The 17,091-nt window shown below is 43.3% G+C and overlaps 1 protein-coding gene across 1 annotated transcript in view; it reads right to left on the reverse strand.

Moving 5' to 3' along the window:
* Window positions 1-17,091, reverse strand: part of cog6 (component of oligomeric golgi complex 6) — a gene marked incomplete in the record, with an annotated part of 55,930 nt that overhangs the window by 26,719 nt on the left and 12,120 nt on the right. The window contains 3 exon segments of the mRNA XM_029716040.1: window positions 2,329-2,422; window positions 3,612-3,682; window positions 5,366-5,560. Coding sequence (XP_029571900.1) covers window positions 2,329-2,422; window positions 3,612-3,682; window positions 5,366-5,560 — 360 coding nt within the window.

Below are 17,091 nucleotides of genomic sequence, written 5' to 3' on the forward strand. Positions count from 1 at the left end.
GACCAGGTATGGTAACATAGCAACCACCTAGCAGACCGGGTATGGTAACATAGCAACCACCTAGCAGACCGGGTATGGTAACATAGCAACCACCTAACAGACTGGGTATGGTAACATAGCAACCACCTAGCAGACCGGGTATGGTAACATAGCAACCACCTAGCAGACCGGGTATGGTAACATAGCAACCACCTAGCAGACCGGGTATGGTAACATAGCAACCACCTAGCAGACCGGGAGTCCAGTCTCTGGTAGACAGAGGAGGCTGTATGATAAACAGAGTCCAGTCTCTGGTAGACAGAGGAGGCTGCATGATAAACAGAGTCCAGTCTCTGGTAGACAGAGGAGGCTGCATGATAAACAGAGTCCAGTCTCTGGTAGACAGAGGAGGCTGCATGATAAACAGAGTCCAGTCTCTGGTAGACAGAGGAGGCTGCATGATAAACAGAGTCCAGTCTCTGGTAGACAGAGGAGGCTGCATGATAAACAGAGTCCAGTCTCTGGTAGACAGAGGAGGCTGTATGATAAACAGAGTCCAGTCTCTGGTAGACAGAGGAGGCTGTATGATAAACAGAGTCCAGTCTCTGGTAGACAGAGGAGGCTGTATGATAAACAGAATCCAGTCTCTGGTAGACGGAGGAGGCTGCATGATAAACAGAGTCCAGTCTCTGGTAGACAGAGGAGGCTGTATGATAAACAGAGTCCAGTCTCTGGTAGACAGAGGAGGCTGCATGATAAACAGAGTCCAGTCTCTGGTAGACAGAGGATGCTGCATGATAAACAGAGTCCAGTCTCTGGTAGACAGAGGAGGCTGTATGATAAACAGAGTCCAGTCTCTGGTAGACAGAGGAGGCTGTATGATAAACAGAATCCAGTCTCTGGTAGACGGAGGAGGCTGCATGATAAACAGAGTCCAGTCTCTGGTAGACAGAGGATGCTGCATGATAAACAGAGTCCAGTCTCTGGTAGACAGAGGAGGCTGCATGATAAACAGAGTCCAGTCTCTAAGACAGAGGAGGCTGCATGATAAACAGAGTCCAGTCTCTGGTAGACAGAGGAGGCTGTATGATAAACAGAGTCCAGTCTCTGTAAGACAGAGGAGGCTGCATGATAAACAGAGTCCAGTCTCTGTAAGACAGAGGAGGCTGCATGATAAACAGAGTCCAGTCTCTGGTAGACAGAGGAGGCTGCATGATAAACAGAGTCCAGTCTCTAAGACAGAGGAGGCTGCATGATAAACAGAGTCCAGTCTCTGGTAGACAGAGGAGGCTGTATGATAAACAGAGTCCAGTCTCTGTAAGACAGAGGAGGCTGCATGATAAACAGAGTCCAGTCTCTGTAAGACAGAGGAGGCTGCATGATAAACAGAGTCCAGTCTCTGGTAGACAGAGGAGGCTGCATGATAAACAGAGTCCAGTCTCTAAGACAGAGGAGGCTGCATGATAAACAGAGTCCAGTCTTTCTAAGACAGAGGAGGCTGCATGATAAACAGAGTCCAGTCTCTGTAAGACGGAGGAGGCTGTATGATAAACAGAGTCCAGTCTCTGTAAGACGGAGGAGGTTGCATGCATATACAACAAGTCACCATGATTAATTACAGAGAGAAAAGTGTCCTTGGCAAGCTTCTTTCTAGCCATAAGCGGGAAGCAAGCCTTATTACGAAAATAAAAACCCAATTTCAATTGAAGCTTTGTCACAAGATAATCCACATGAACTTTAAAGGACAACTTGTTATCCAACCAAATACCTAGGTATTTGTAGGATGACACTTTTTCAATAAGCCACCAGATGTGACAATGCTAACGTTCTCTGGCAGAATTCTAGCTCTGGTAAAGGTCATGCATTTAGTTTTTTTCTACATTCAAGACCAGTTTGAGACCTTAAAGGGAGGCCTGCAGTGACTGAAAAGCAGTCTGGGAGCTCTTCAACAGCCTGAACCAGAGAAGGAGCACATGAATATATGACTGGATCATCTGCATATAGATGTAACTTTACTGGTTGTATCCCATTTCCCAAATCATTAATAATCATTGAGAACAACACAGGAGCTAAAATAGAACCCTGGGGGACACCTCTATTAATCTCTAGACAGCTAGACTTGTGATTGTCAGAATATACACATTGTGTTCTGTCAGAAAGATTAGTTCCTAAACCAATTTACGGCCCCTTCACTGAGACCAATGTTTCTGAGTCTAGCTAGCAACAATTCATGATCAACTGAATCAAAGGCCTTTGATAAATCCACAAACAGAGGAGCACAATGTTGCTTTTTAATCAAGTGCACTAATGATTTCATATATATATGTAAAAGGTGTGTGTGGTGCTTACTTGTAGAGAACAGGGCGGTCCTGCAAGGCCTCCATAGCCTGACTAAGCACTGGACTGATGTCACAGGACTCCTGGGTCAGACCACGGCACTCATCTAGACAGACAGACAGACAGACAGAGCGACAGACAGAGCGACAGACAGAGCGACAGACAGAGCGACAGACAGAGCGACAGACAGAGCGACAGACAGAGCGACAGACAGAGCGACAGACAGAGCGACAGACAGACAGAGAGACAGAGACAGAGAGACAGAGAGACAGAGACAGAGAGACAGAGAGACAGAGAGAGAGAGAGAGAGAGAGAGAGACAGACAGACAGAGACAGACAGAGACAGACAAACAGACAGACAGACAGACAGACAGACAGACAGACAGACAGACAGACAGACAGACAGACAGACAGACAGACAGACAGACAGAGATTATGATGTGTCAGTAGTTAAATGCTAAATATCGCAATATGTGGTGAATCCTACCTTGGTCACGCATCAATGTCAACGGGAGACTAAGTGAACACGTTAGCATCGATGTCAACGGGAGACTAAGTGAACACGTTAGCATCGATGTCAATGGGAGACTAAGTGAACACGTTAGCATCGATGTCAATGGGAGACTAAGTGAACACGTTAGCATCGATGTCAATGGGAGACTAAGTGAACACGTTAGCATCGATGTCAATGGGAGACTAAGTGAACACGTTAGCATCGATGTCAACGGGAGACTAAGTGAACACGTTAGCATCGAGATGAATGGGAGACTAAGTGAACACGTTAGCATCGATGTCAATGGGAGACTAAGTGAAGACGTTAGCATCGATGTCAACGGGAGACTAAGTGAACACGTTAGCATCGATGTCAACGGGAGACTAAGTGAACACGTTAGCATCGAGATGAATGGGAGACTAAGTGAACACGTTAGCATCGATGTCAACGGGAGACTAAGTGAACACGTTAGCATCGATGTCAATGGGAGACTAAGTGAACACGTTAGCATCGATGTCAACGGGAGACTAAGTGAACACGTTAGCATCGATGTCAATGGGAGACTAAGTGAACATGTTAGCATCGATGTCAACCGTTAGTCTCCCATTGACATCGATGCTAAGTGAAGACGTTAGCATCGAGATGAATGGGAGACTAAGTGAAGACGTTAGCATCGAGATGAATGGGAGACTAAGTGAAGACGTTAGCATCGATGTCAATGGGAGACTAAGTGAAGACGTTAGCATCGAGATGAATGGGAGACTAAGTGAACACGTTAGCATCGAGATGAATGAGTGCTCACTCTGTGTCCAGCGATAGAGCTGTTCGTAAGACGTCTCCTGTAAAACAGCCATCTGCTCCATAATGTCCAGCCTGGATGGGAGACACATTTAACAACTGGAATAAGAAAAGGCATATTACATTTGAGTTTCACATACGGTGTATTCGGAAAGTATTCAGACCCCTTGACTTTTTTCCACATTTTGTTACGTTACAGATTTATTCTAAAATGGATTAAATAAATCCTCAGCAATCTACACACAATACCCAAAATGACAAAGCAAAAATTGGTTTAGAAATTTTAGCTAATTTATTCAAAGTAAAAGAAAGAAATACATTATTTACATAAGTATTCAGACCCTTTGATATCAGACTCGAAATTGAGCTCAGGTGCTTCCTGTTTCCACTGATCATCCTTGAGATGTTTCTACAACTTGATTGGAGTCCACCTGTGGTAAATTCAATTGATTGGACATGATTTGGAAAGGGACACACCTGTCTATATAAGGTCCCACAGTTGACAGTGCATGTCAGAGCAAAAACCAAGCCATGAGGTCAAAGGAATTGTCTGTAGAGCTCTGAGACAGGATTATGTCGAGGCACAGATCTGGGGAAGGGTAACAAAACATTTCTGTAGCATTGAAGGTCCCCAAGAACACAGTGGCCTCCATCATTCTTAAATGGAAGAAGTTTGGAACCACCAACACTCTTCCTAGAACTGGCCGCCCGGCCAAGCTGAGCAATCGGGGGAGAAGGACCTTGGTCAGGGAGGTGACCGAGAACCCGATGGTCACTGACAGAGCTCTAGAGTTCCTCTGTGGAGATGGGAGAACCTTCCAGAAGGACAACCATCACTCCACCAAATCAGGCCTTCAAGGTAGAGTGGCCAGACGGAAGCCACTCCTCAGTAAAAGGCACCTGACAGCCTTCTTGGAGTTTGCCAAAAGGCACCTAAAGACTCTCAGACCATCAGAAACAAGATTCTCTGGTCTGATGAAACCAAGATTGAAGTCTTTGGCCTGAATGCCAAGCGTCATGTCTGGAGGAAACCTGGCACCATCCCTACGGTGAAGCATGGTGGTGGCAGCATCATGCTGTGGGGATGTTTTTCAGCGGCAGGGACTGGGAGACTAGTCAGGATCGAGGGAAAGATGAACGGAGCAAAGTACAGAGATCCTTGATGAAAACCTGCTCCAGAGATCTCAGGACCTCAGACTTGGGGCGAAGGTTCACCTTCTAACAGGACAACAACACTAAGCACACAACCAAAAGAATGCAGGAGTGGCTTCGGGACAAGTCTCTGAATGTCCTTGAGTGGCCCAGGCAGAGTCCGGACTTGAACCCGATCGAACATCTCTGGAGAGACCTAAAAATAGCTGTGCAGCAACGCTCCCATCCAACCTTACAGAGCTTGAGAGGATCTGCAGAGTAGAATGGGATAAACTCCCCCAAATACAGGTGTGCCAAGCTTGTTGTGTCATAACCAAGAAGACTCTAGGCTGTAATCGCTGCCAAAGGTGCTTCAACAAAGTACTGAGTAAAGTTTCTGAATACTTATTTAAATGTTATATTTCAGTTTTTTATTTTTAATAAATTATCAAAAATTTAAAAAACCTGTTTTTGCTTTGTCACTACGGGGTGTTGTGTATAGATTGAGGTATAAAAAAACACCAATTTAATTAATTTTAGAATACGGCTGTAATGTAACAAAATGTGGAAAAAGTCAAAGGTTCTGAATACCTTCCGATGGCAGTGTAGATGCAGTTTGTCTCTCACCCTGCAGTCTGCTGGTTGGTCCTCAGGAGAATCCTAACGTCTTCATGGATGTTCTTCACTCTGCTCAGAGCCTTGAAGAAGTCCTCCGTGACGGGTCCGTCTCTTGCCCCTCGTAATGTGTCCATCTCTTCAGAGGACAGCTGGAACTTAGACAGGAAGGCCTGAGCAACCTGGGATCGCACCTCCAGACGATGACTGGGAAGAGATAACAATTTTAGACTTTAGTAAAAGAGGGTGTGTGTGTGTGCAGGCTTTAGTTTCAGCCCAGCCTTAACACATCTGGTTCCGCTGGGCTAAATCTGGGGGGGGGGGGGGCCTTGATGATCACAGTTGATTAGTTCTGGCTGGACAAAAGCCTGCACACTCTGGGATCGAGGAAACAAAGAAAGAATGAGTCAAGTGTGACCAAGGAGGTGTAATGTTTCAAACTAACACTAGGTGTCAGTCACACTCCGTTAATAGCAGCACAACCTTTAGAGACTGGCTGAATTAAAGTAGCTGGAGGTGAAACAGTGACTGAGACGGAGCACAACATCCAGGACACAAGAAAGGAATAATGGGAATAGGGAAAGTGCAACAAGATACAGAGAAGGTTTCTGGCCAAGTCTGGGCCACTATCAGCAACGACAAAAAGAGCAGGTCCATCCCCTTTCCCAGACTGTGTTTCAATGGATCCCTTAGGGCACTACTTTCGACCAGGGCACATAGGGTCAAAAGCAGTGCACTATGTAGGGAATGGGGTGCCATTTGGGACATGACCCTATCCCTGTGGCTTCCACAGCACAATAGGAACCATGGCAACCACCCTAGTCAGGGAGAGAACTCTGTCACAGCCCACGATGACAACTCTGGGCCTCTCCCTCTCTCTCCCTCTATACAGCTCATGATGACAACTCTGGGCCTCTCTCCCTCTCTCTCTGTCACAGCCCACGATGACAACTCTGGGCCTCTCTCTCTCTCTCTCTCCCTCTATACAGCTCATGATGACAACTCTGGGCCTCTCTCTCTCTCTCTGTCACAGCCCACGATGACAACTCTGGGCCTCTCTCTCTCTCTCTCTCCCTCTATACAGCTCATGATGACAACTCCGGCCTCTCTCCCTCTCTCTCTGTCACAGCCCTGATGACAACTCTGGGCCTCCCTCTCTCCCCCTCTGTCCAGCCCACAGAGCTTCTCTTTTTCTCCCTTCTTTCCCTAACAATCCCTCTATCCCATTCCCTCTCTCTATCCCATTTCCTCTCTCGTTCTTCCTCTATATCCCATTCCCTCCCTGTTTCTCTCCCTTGCACTGAAACCCTTACCCAGCTCTACGAATCCAAATCGCCACCCTGTCTAGGTTCAGCCACAGCGTGGACCGTACAGCGTCGTAACAGAGAAATTCTAATTCTCTTGTGATTGTGTAGGCTTCCTTTTCCCCTTAACAGCACGTTTCAGAACCAGAAAACAACTTCCTCTGTGTCCCTCCATGTCGTCTTCTAGACGATAGTTTAGTTATTCACAATGGGTATTTATTTATATTTTTTATTTAATTAACCTTTATTTAACTAGGCAAGTCAGTTAAGAACAAATTCTTATTTTCATTGACGGTCTAGGAACAGTGGGTTAACTGCCTTGTTCAGCGGCAGAACGATAGATTTGTACCTTGTCAGCTCTGGGATTCGATCTTGCAACCTTTCGGTTACTAGTCCAACTCTCTAACCACTAGGCTACCTGCCTCTAACCACTAGGCTACCTGTCACCCTGATGTTATGTTTATATCTGAAAAAATAAAACCCTTAGGCCTATATTAGTCAATCAAAATGTTGAATTATTCCAATGCTATTTAATATCTAAATATTGCTGGAGGGGTTTGTAATATCCTGCAGCAGAGTGAGTTATAGGGGAAATAACTTCACCAGATGAGTTGCATTTTGAATTCAGGAGAAAAAGTCTGGAACCATTCTATGGAAACCAATATCTAAGGTCTATATCTCTAATGTTACATCATCTGGGTCTATATCTCTCTAATGTTACATCATCTGGGTCTATATCTCTCTAATGTTACATCATCTGGGTCTATATCTCTAATGTTACATCATCTGGGTCTATATCTCTCTAATGTTACATCATCTGGGTCTATATCTCCATAATGTCACATCATCTGGGTCTATATCTCTAATGTTACATCATCTGGGTCTATATCTCTCTAATGTTAAATCATCTGGGTCTATATCTCTAATGTTACATCATCTGGGTCTATATCTCTAATGTTACATCATCTGGGTCTATATCTCTAATGTTACATCATCTGGGTCTATATCTCTCTAATGTTACATCATCTGGGTCTATATCTCTCTAATGTTACATCATCTGGGTCTATATCTCTCTAATGTTACATCATCTGGGTCTATATCTCTCTAATGTTACATCATCTGGGTCTATATCTCTAATGTTACATCATCTGGGTCTATATATCTCTAATGTTACATCATCTGGGTCTATATCTCTCTAATGTTACATCATCTGGGTCTATATCTCTCTAATGTTACATCATCTGGGTCTATATCTCTCTAATGTTACATCATCTGGGTCTATATCTCTCTAATGTTACATCATCTGGGTCTATATCTCTCTAATGTTACATCATCTGGGTCTATATCTCTAATGTTACATCATCTGGGTCTATATCTTCATAATGTTACATCATCTGGGTCTATATCTTTCTAATGTTACATCATAAAGTTGGACTTCAGGGTATTTCGCAGAGCTTTGTTCTGTGACATCCAATACTTCCTTCAGTCAGGTACAGTTTAAGGACTCTTTCTGTGGAGGTTCTCTCTAGGATGTCATGTCTGGGAACGATGAGACATTCCTTAACCTGCTGAGGTATAGGCCCCGGAACAGGGGATACTTCTCTCCCTCCCATACTAGAATTTATCATGGGAGGGGCCACTTCTAGAAGGTACGTGTGCATATTTGTGTGTGCTCTCACTCTCTCTCTCACTCTCAGTTTATTAGCGAGGGGTAATGTATCCTCTATAGGGGCCAGAGACGGGCCAGAGACGGGCCAGAGACGGGCCCCACACGCCACAACAAGGAAGAGAGGATTGACTTATTCAGGAAAAATGTCCATTGAAAGACAAAGGGAAAGATTGGAGACAATTCAAATTTTAACATATGAGACAAGAAACATCCATAATTTCACTCCTCACCATTTATTAGTTCTCTGGCAGCGAAGCTGAAATACCCAAGACATCTCGTCAAAACACGCAAGGATAGATAGCTAATGTTTGGAAGGGTAGGGTACAGCCCAATCTCAGCTTCGTCCTAAATGGCACCCAACTCACTACGGGCCTTGGTCAAATGAAGTGAACAAAAGTAGGGAAAGGGTGAAATTTGGGATGAAACCCCTCCTTTATCTGCAGGGCTTCAGCAATACTGACAGTAACATTGTCAAGGCCTAAAGGTAACTGTCAGAAAGGTAGTGAAAACCCCTTCAGCCCTCAGGTGAAACGACTGAATACCTGAACTAACTTACGTTCCAAAGAAAATATTTCGACATCCACACGATATACAGTTGAAGTCGGAGGTTTACATACACCTTAGCCAACTACATTTAAATTCAGTTTTTCACAATTCCTGACATTTAATCCTAGTAAAAATTCCCTTGTCTTAGATCAGTTAGGATCACCACTTTATTTTAAGAAGGTGAAATGTCAGAATAATAGTAGCGAGAATGATTTATTTCAGCTTTTATTTCTTTCATCGCATTCCCAGTGGGTCAGAAGTTTACATACACTCAATTAGTATTTGGTAGCATTGCCTTTAAATTGTTTAACTTGGGTAACACGTTTCGGGTAACCTTCCACAAGCTCCCACAATAAGTTGGGTGAATTTTTGCCCATTCCTCCCGACAGAGCTGGTGTAACTGAGTCAGGTTTGTAGGCCTCCTCGCTTGCACACATTTTTTTCAGTTCTGCCCACACATTTTCTATAGGATTGAGGTCAGGGCTTTGTGATGGCCACTCCAATACCTTTACTTTATTGTCCTTAAGCCATTTTGCCACAAATTTGGAAGTGTGCTTGGGGTCATTGTCCATTTGGAAGACCCATTTGCGACCAAGCTTAACTTCCTGACTGATGTCTTGAGATGTTGCTTCAATATATCCACATCATTTTGCTCCCTCATGATGCCATCTATTTTGTTAAGTGCAAAAGTCCCTCCTGCAGCAAAGCAACCCCACAACATGATGCTGCCACCCCCGTGCTTCACGGTTGGGATGGTGTGCTTCGGCTTGCAAGCCTCCCTCTTTTCCTCCAAACATAACGATGGTCATTATGGCCAAACAGTTCTATTTTTGTTTCATCAGACCAGAGGACATTTCTCCAAAAAGTACGATCTTTGTCCCCATGTGCAGTTGCAAACCGTAGTCTGGCTTTTTTATGGCGGTTTTGGAGCAGTGGCTTCTTCCTTGCTGAGCGGCCTATCAGGTTATGTCGATATAGGACTTGTTTTACTGTGGATATAAATACTTCTGTACCTGTTTCCTCCAGAATCTTCACAAGGTCCTTTGCTGTTGTTCTGGGATTGATTTGCACTTTTCGCATCAAAGTACGTTAATCTCTAGGAGACAGAACGCGTCTCCTTCCTGAGCGGTATGACGGCTGCATGGTCCCATGGTGTTTATACTTGCGTACTATTGATTGTACAGATAAACGTAGTACCTTCAGGCATTTGGAAATTGCTCCCAAGGATGAACCAGACTTGTGGAGATCTAAAAATATTTTTCTGAGGTCTTGGCTGATTTCTTTTGATTTCCCCATGATGTCAAGCAAAGAGGCACTGTGTTTGAAGGTAGGCCTTGAAATACATCCACAGGTACACCTCCAATTGACTCAAATTTTGGCAATTAGCCTATCAGAAGCTTCTAAAGCCATGACATCCTTTTCTGGAATTTTCCAAGCTGTTTAAAGGCACAGTCAACTTAGTGTATGTAAACTTCTGACCCACTGGAATTGTGATAGTGAATTATAAGTGAAATAATCTGTCTGTAAACTATTGTTGGAAAAATGACTTGTGTCATGCACAAAGTAGATGTCCTAACCGACTTGCCAAAACTATAGTTTGCTAACAGGACATTGTGGAGTGGTTGAAAAATGAGTTTTAAATGACTCCAACCTAAGTGTATGTAAACTTCCGACTTCAATTGTAGGTCTACTACATCCGCATGATATAGGTCTACTACATCCGCATGATATAGGTCTACTACATCCACATGATACAGGTCTACTACATCCACATGATACAGGTCTACTACATCCACATGATACAGGTCTACTACATCCACATGATACAGGTCTACTACATCCACATGATACAGGTCTACTACATCCACATGATACAGGTCTACTACATCCACATGATACAGGTCTACTACATCCACATGATACAGGTCTACTACATCCACATGATATAGGTCTACTACATCCACATGATATAGGTCTACTACATCCACATGATACAGGTCTACTACATCCGCATGATATAGGTCTACTACATCCGCATGATATAGGTCTACTACATCCACATGATATAGGTCTACTAGACTACATGATATAGGTCTACTACATCCGCATGATACAGGTCTACTACATCCATAAGATATAGGTCGACGGAGGTTGGAGGGACGCCATGTGTGACTAACGTGTTTTCCGTTTGCTCCCACGGTATTCTTACATTTTATGTACATTTTGCATCAGAACCGTATTTATTTTCAAATATTAGTTTGGTAATTGATCCCTTTCCGTAAAAAAACAAGACTACTTTGCTTTCGAATGTCAGCATGTCGACGAAACATAAGGCCAAAAACATGACTTTGAGAAAACCCGGACTACAAGACCCACTCTCATCACCGCCTCCTAAGTCTGAGGGCCCAGGGGGTGCGGCTTGGCTTGGCGGCGCTGAAATGAACATTCGAGGCCATCAAACTACTACGCTCTGAGATAGTTGAAATGAAAACGGAGGTAGTTGCTACGACTGAGGCCCGAATACAGGAGGTTTCTGATACTTTAGGAGGAAGGTTGAATTGTTCAGTTCTAAATGTTGTCATTCTGTCTTTTTAGGGGGTTTTTTTCTGTAGTTTTACCAAACATCTTGCACCGTACATTATTACTCTGAGACAAGATATTCTGCCGTTTTTGGGCACTCATTGCTTTTCCACTCTATGCTCTAATGACAGGGTTGTATAACGGGAGTGCCCAGGGTGGCCGAAATAATGCGATCAAGTACATTTCGCGGAACATCAAAGGGATTAACAACCCTGTGAAGCGTAAGAGGGTGTTGACACATTTAAACGGTTTGAATGCAAATGTTGCATTTCTACAAGAGACTCACTTGAGGACTGGTGAGCATTTTAGCATGAGTAAGGACTGGGTTGGTCAAGTGTTCCACTCTAACTTTCATAGTAAATCAAGAGGCGCTGCCATTTTGGTTGATAAATCTACTCCCTTTATAGCTTCTGAGGTTTGCTGATCCTAAGGGACGATACGTCATAGTAACCGGTAAAATGTTTTCTACCCCTCTTGTTTTGGTTAGTGTTTATGTTCCCAATTGGGATGATACAAGCTTCTACTAAGCTACATGATATAGGTCTACTACATCCGCATGATATAGGTCTACTACATCCACATGATACAGGTCTACTACATCCACATGATACAGGTCTACTACATCCACATGATACAGGTCTACTACATCCACATGATACAGGTCTACTACATCCACATGATACAGGTCTACTACATCCACATGATACAGGTCTACTACATCCACATGATACAGGTCTACTACATCCACATGATACAGGTCTACTACATCCACATGATACAGGTCTACTACATCCACATGATACAGGTCTACTACATCCACATGATATAGGTCTACTACATCCACATGATACAGGTCTACTACATCCACATGATACAGGTCTACTACATCCACATGATATAGGTCTACTACATCCACATGATACAGGTCTACTAGACTACATGATACAGGTCTACTACATCCACATGATACAGGTCTACTACATCCACATGATACAGGTCTACTACATCCACATGATACAGGTCTACTAGACTACATGATATAGGTCTACTACATCCACATGATATAGGTCTACTACATCCACATGATACAGGTCTACTACATCCACATGATACAGGCCTACTACATCCGCATGATACAGGTCTACTACATCCACATGATACAGGTCTACTACATCCACATGATACAGGTCTACTACATCCACATGATACAGGTCTACTAGACTACATGATACAGGTCTACTACATCCACATGATACAGGTCTACTACATCCACATGATACAGGTCTACTACATCCACATGATACAGGTCTACTACACTACATGATACAGGTCTACTACATCCACATGATACAGGTCTACTACATCCACATGATACAGGTCTACTACATCCACATGATATAGGTCTACTACATCCACATGATACAGGTCTACTATGCTGCTGTGTGTCTAATCCTAGCTTCAAGAGTGCCACCAGCCGACATCTCTATTGTAAGCTTTTTAAAGTGTAAAATAATGTTGTTACAAGAGTAACCTAATTACATTGGTGTAAGAGCAACTAAACGTAAGAGGTTATCGCTTCAATCGCCAAGTTCATACTGGCTCGTACCGTAAATCATCAACTGTCATTGTTACTACCTGCGTGTGTGTGTGTGTATGTGTATGTGTGTGTGTGTATGTGTGTATGTGTATGTGTGTGTGTGTGTGTGTGTCTCTCCATGCATGCCATCAGAGGTCCCAACCTAATTAACAGTATGAGATAAAGGAATTGCTCAGGCCTCTCCAACAACAGTACAGTCAGTCAGTCCAGTGTATAACATCACACATGCCAAGCCAACCATATAGTGCTAGTCGTCCACATGTGTACACAGCTTAACTACCCTAGAGCTACGTAATAAATCTACCTTATGAAAGGCAAGGCAAGGCTGGCTCAGCTACACACATTGAGATCTCTAACAGCCTGTCCAATGCTCTGATGTTTCTATCTGATGCTTTGATTTATAAAAAAAAAAACAGTTTTAGTTTAATGTGAAGCCACCCTCAATGCTAGGCCTGCAGAGAAGTGCTATAGTTATTAGCCTATAATTATATAAGACTGCATAAACAGACCGTAAAATAAGGGAAACACAGCCACGTCCCGATTGTCATCCTATTTCCTTTATAGTGCACAACTTTTGACGAGGTCCCACAGGGCTCTGGACAAATGTAGCGTACTACAATTTAAAAGTGAATTTGTGGAATTTCTTTCCTTCTGAGCCAATCAGTTGTGTGGGTAGGGACTACCATCATGAGACAGGTTGAGAGAATGCCAAGAGTGTGCAAAGCTGTCATCAAGGCAAAGGGTGGCTACTTTGAAGAATCTCAAATATAAAATATATTTTGATGTGTTTAAATACTTTTTTGGTTACGGCATGATTCCATATGTGTTATTTCATAGTTTTGATGTCTTCACTATTATTCTACAATGTAGAAAATAGTAAAAATGAAGAAAAATCCTTGAATGAGTAGGTGTCCAAACTTTTGACTGGTACTGTGTGTGTGAATATATATATATATATATATATATATATCCATCCTAGAGAACACTTGGCTGCTGGAAAGCAAATTTTCCACAATTCTACACAGTTTGGCATGGAGCTGAGAGACAATTTTGCAGTTTTAAAGCTAATTTCCTCCAATTCCATACATTTTGCCATGTTCCTCTGCTCAAACATTATAACTAAATCAATAGTCATGAGCGCTGGTTTATGGAGTTTTCAATTCTTCCTGACAGTCTAGCTTGTATTTGACTGTTAGATGGTAAAATAGATATAGTTCAATATCTTTTCTGCATGCTTTCTATTTAGTTTAGGTCGTTCAAGATAGAATGCTAACTGTTCCTGTACACTTCCAGTCATTGCGTTAACGCTAGTTAGCATTGGCTAGTGAAACTACCTTTTATTTCCTTCATACTGGACTCAAACATACTTTTTTTTTTTTATCCAGAATGGTATTCTGTTGTAGCAAGTGATATTCATGAAATAATTATTTTTCACAACAAAAAATTTTTAAAATTTAAATCGGACCCACTCCAGTACCCCCCAGACCCTAGTTTGAAAACCTCTGCATTAGAATCCATTAGGGGCCATTTCAAAGGCTAGCTGGGAGAAGTGGCCTTCATGAAGAGATTAGTTAGCCATGCACTGATGCCCATAGAGTTCAGTCAGAGTCGATAGCATCTCTCACACACAAAGACCACATTCACAGCTTCCACCTCATTAGTAGAGTACAGTGTGTGTGTGTGTGTGTGTGTGTGTGTGTGTGTGTGTGTGTGTGTGTGTTGGGCCAGTAATGAGGCTCAAGTGTCATTGTACAGGTTTGTCAGCGAGAATCTGGAGGTCCTGAATGTGATGGCTGTCCTGCTTACTGAATATAGACAAGCGGTCCTCTACTGTTATTGACCTAGAGCAGGGTTGTCCAACTCATTTAGCCCCAGGGGTCGCATTCCATCTTCAATGATGTCCGGAGGGCCGCATACATTTTTTCTAATATTTTCTCGCCTTCAAAATTAGAAAAAAAATAAAAAGTCTATCCATCGTTTTGGGAATTTTCCATGTTCCCTGACTGTCTAGCTTTCATTCCCATGTTCCCTGACTGTCTAGCTTTCATTCCCATGTTCCCTGACTGTCTAGCTTTCATTCCCATGTTCCCTGACTGTCTAGCTTTCATTCCCATGTTCCCTGACTGTCTAGCTTTCATTCCCATGTTCCCTGACTGTCTAGCTTTCATTCCCATGTTCCCCTGACTGTCTAGCTTTCATTCCCATGTTCCCTGACTGTCTAGCTTTCATTCCCATGTTCCCTGACTGTCTAGCTTTCATTCCCATGTTCCCTGACTGTCTAGCTTTCATTCCCATGTTCCCTGACTGTCTAGCTTTCATTCCCATGTTCCCTGACTGTCTAGCTTTCATTCCCATGTTTCCCTGACTGTCTAGCTTTCATTCCCATGTTCCTGACTGTCTAGCTTTCATTCCCATGTTCCCTGACTGTCTAGCTTTCATTCCCATGTTCCCTGACTGTCTAGCTTTCATTCCCATGTTCCCTGACTGTCTAGCTTTCATTCCCATGTTCCCTGACTGTCTAGCTTTCATTCCCATGTTCCCTGACTGTCTAGCTTTCATTCCCATGTTCCCTGACTGTCTAGCTTTCATTCCCATGTTCCCTGACTGTCTAGCTTTCATTCCCATGTTCCCTGACTGTCTAGCTTTCATTCCCATGTTCCCTGACTGTCTAGCTTTCATTCCCATGTTCCCTGACTGTCTAGCTTCATTCCCATGTTCCCTGACTGTCTAGCTTTCATTCCATGTTCCCTGACTGTCTAGCTTTCATTCCCATGTTCCCTGACTGTCTAGCTTTCATTCCCATGTTCCCTGACTGTCTAGCTTTCATTCCCATGTTCCCTGACTGTCTAGCTTTCATTCCCATGTTCCGTTGACTGTCTAGCTTTCATTCCCATGTTCCCTGACTGTCTAGCTTTCATTCCCATGTTCCCAGACTGTCTAGCTTTCATTCCCATGTTCCCTGACTGTCTAGCTTTCATTCTCATGTTCCCTGACTGTCTAGCTTTCATTCTCATGTTCCCTGACTGTCTAGCTTTCATTTCGGTGATCATAAGCGAGTTGGACACAATCAAGAAACTGCATGAACTTAGGTTCATTATCATTCTACACAGTTTTGATTCGGTTTTAGTCATGTCAAAGTATATTGAGTACATACTGTTCACAACAACATCTGTTTGTGTGTGAGCTTGTTAGACATGATCGTGAGAGGAGAGGACAAGGTACTCCACACAGCAGGACAGGTTTAAGGCTACAGAACAAAAAGAGAACACTTATAACCCCATTCTCACTGACAGGCTCTTTCAATAGGACCAGCTTTCACATGTTAACAACACAAAAGACAAGTGTGTCTGACCCTCTGGCACAAAAACCACAGAGTCTAGCCCTCTACACATCATCCACCCTGGTTTACTTTGTATGTCCTGGGCCTCTCACTGAAGGACAACCATTTCATTATCAGGTGCAGATGGTTGGCGATGACACGGTGTGCATTCACTAGGAACCAAACAGAAGCAAACGGACTGAAACGAGGAGGGTCTACGTGAACTTGTCCAATAAGAAACTCTTGTTTTTTTGTTGCTAAATGTTTTGCTACGGTTGGGCACTAATGAATGCACCCATGGCTACTCTTGAGTCATATCAGTTCAGGATATTTCTTGCCTCACCTAAAAAAAAATCTGACATCTAGACAGAGACTCTGCAGCTTTTGAGAAATTAAAGGCAAGGGGAACAAAGATCCCAAACATGCAGAATGTATTTTAAAACATTTCTCGACTAGAAAGCTAGTCTACTAAAATGTCGTCGTGAGATCCTGCTTTTGATTTCCTTAACAGAGGGTGAAGGTTGAGCTAGATTACCATGTCTATTCTGAAGCCGCGCGTGAGAGAAAGAGGGAGAAAGAGGGAGAAAGAGGGAGAGAAAGATGAATTGAGATGTGATAGCTGTATACCCTTCCCCTGGAGGACAGTCCTTTGGGGACAGAGTTTGAGCACCCTAATCCCTATAAAGTGTGTTACTGCTGACCAGGGCCCATAGGGCTATGTAG

The sequence above is a fragment of the Salmo trutta genome, chromosome 26 (genome assembly GCF_901001165.1).
Source record: "Salmo trutta chromosome 26, fSalTru1.1, whole genome shotgun sequence".
Classification (NCBI taxonomy): Eukaryota; Metazoa; Chordata; class Actinopteri; order Salmoniformes; family Salmonidae; genus Salmo; species Salmo trutta.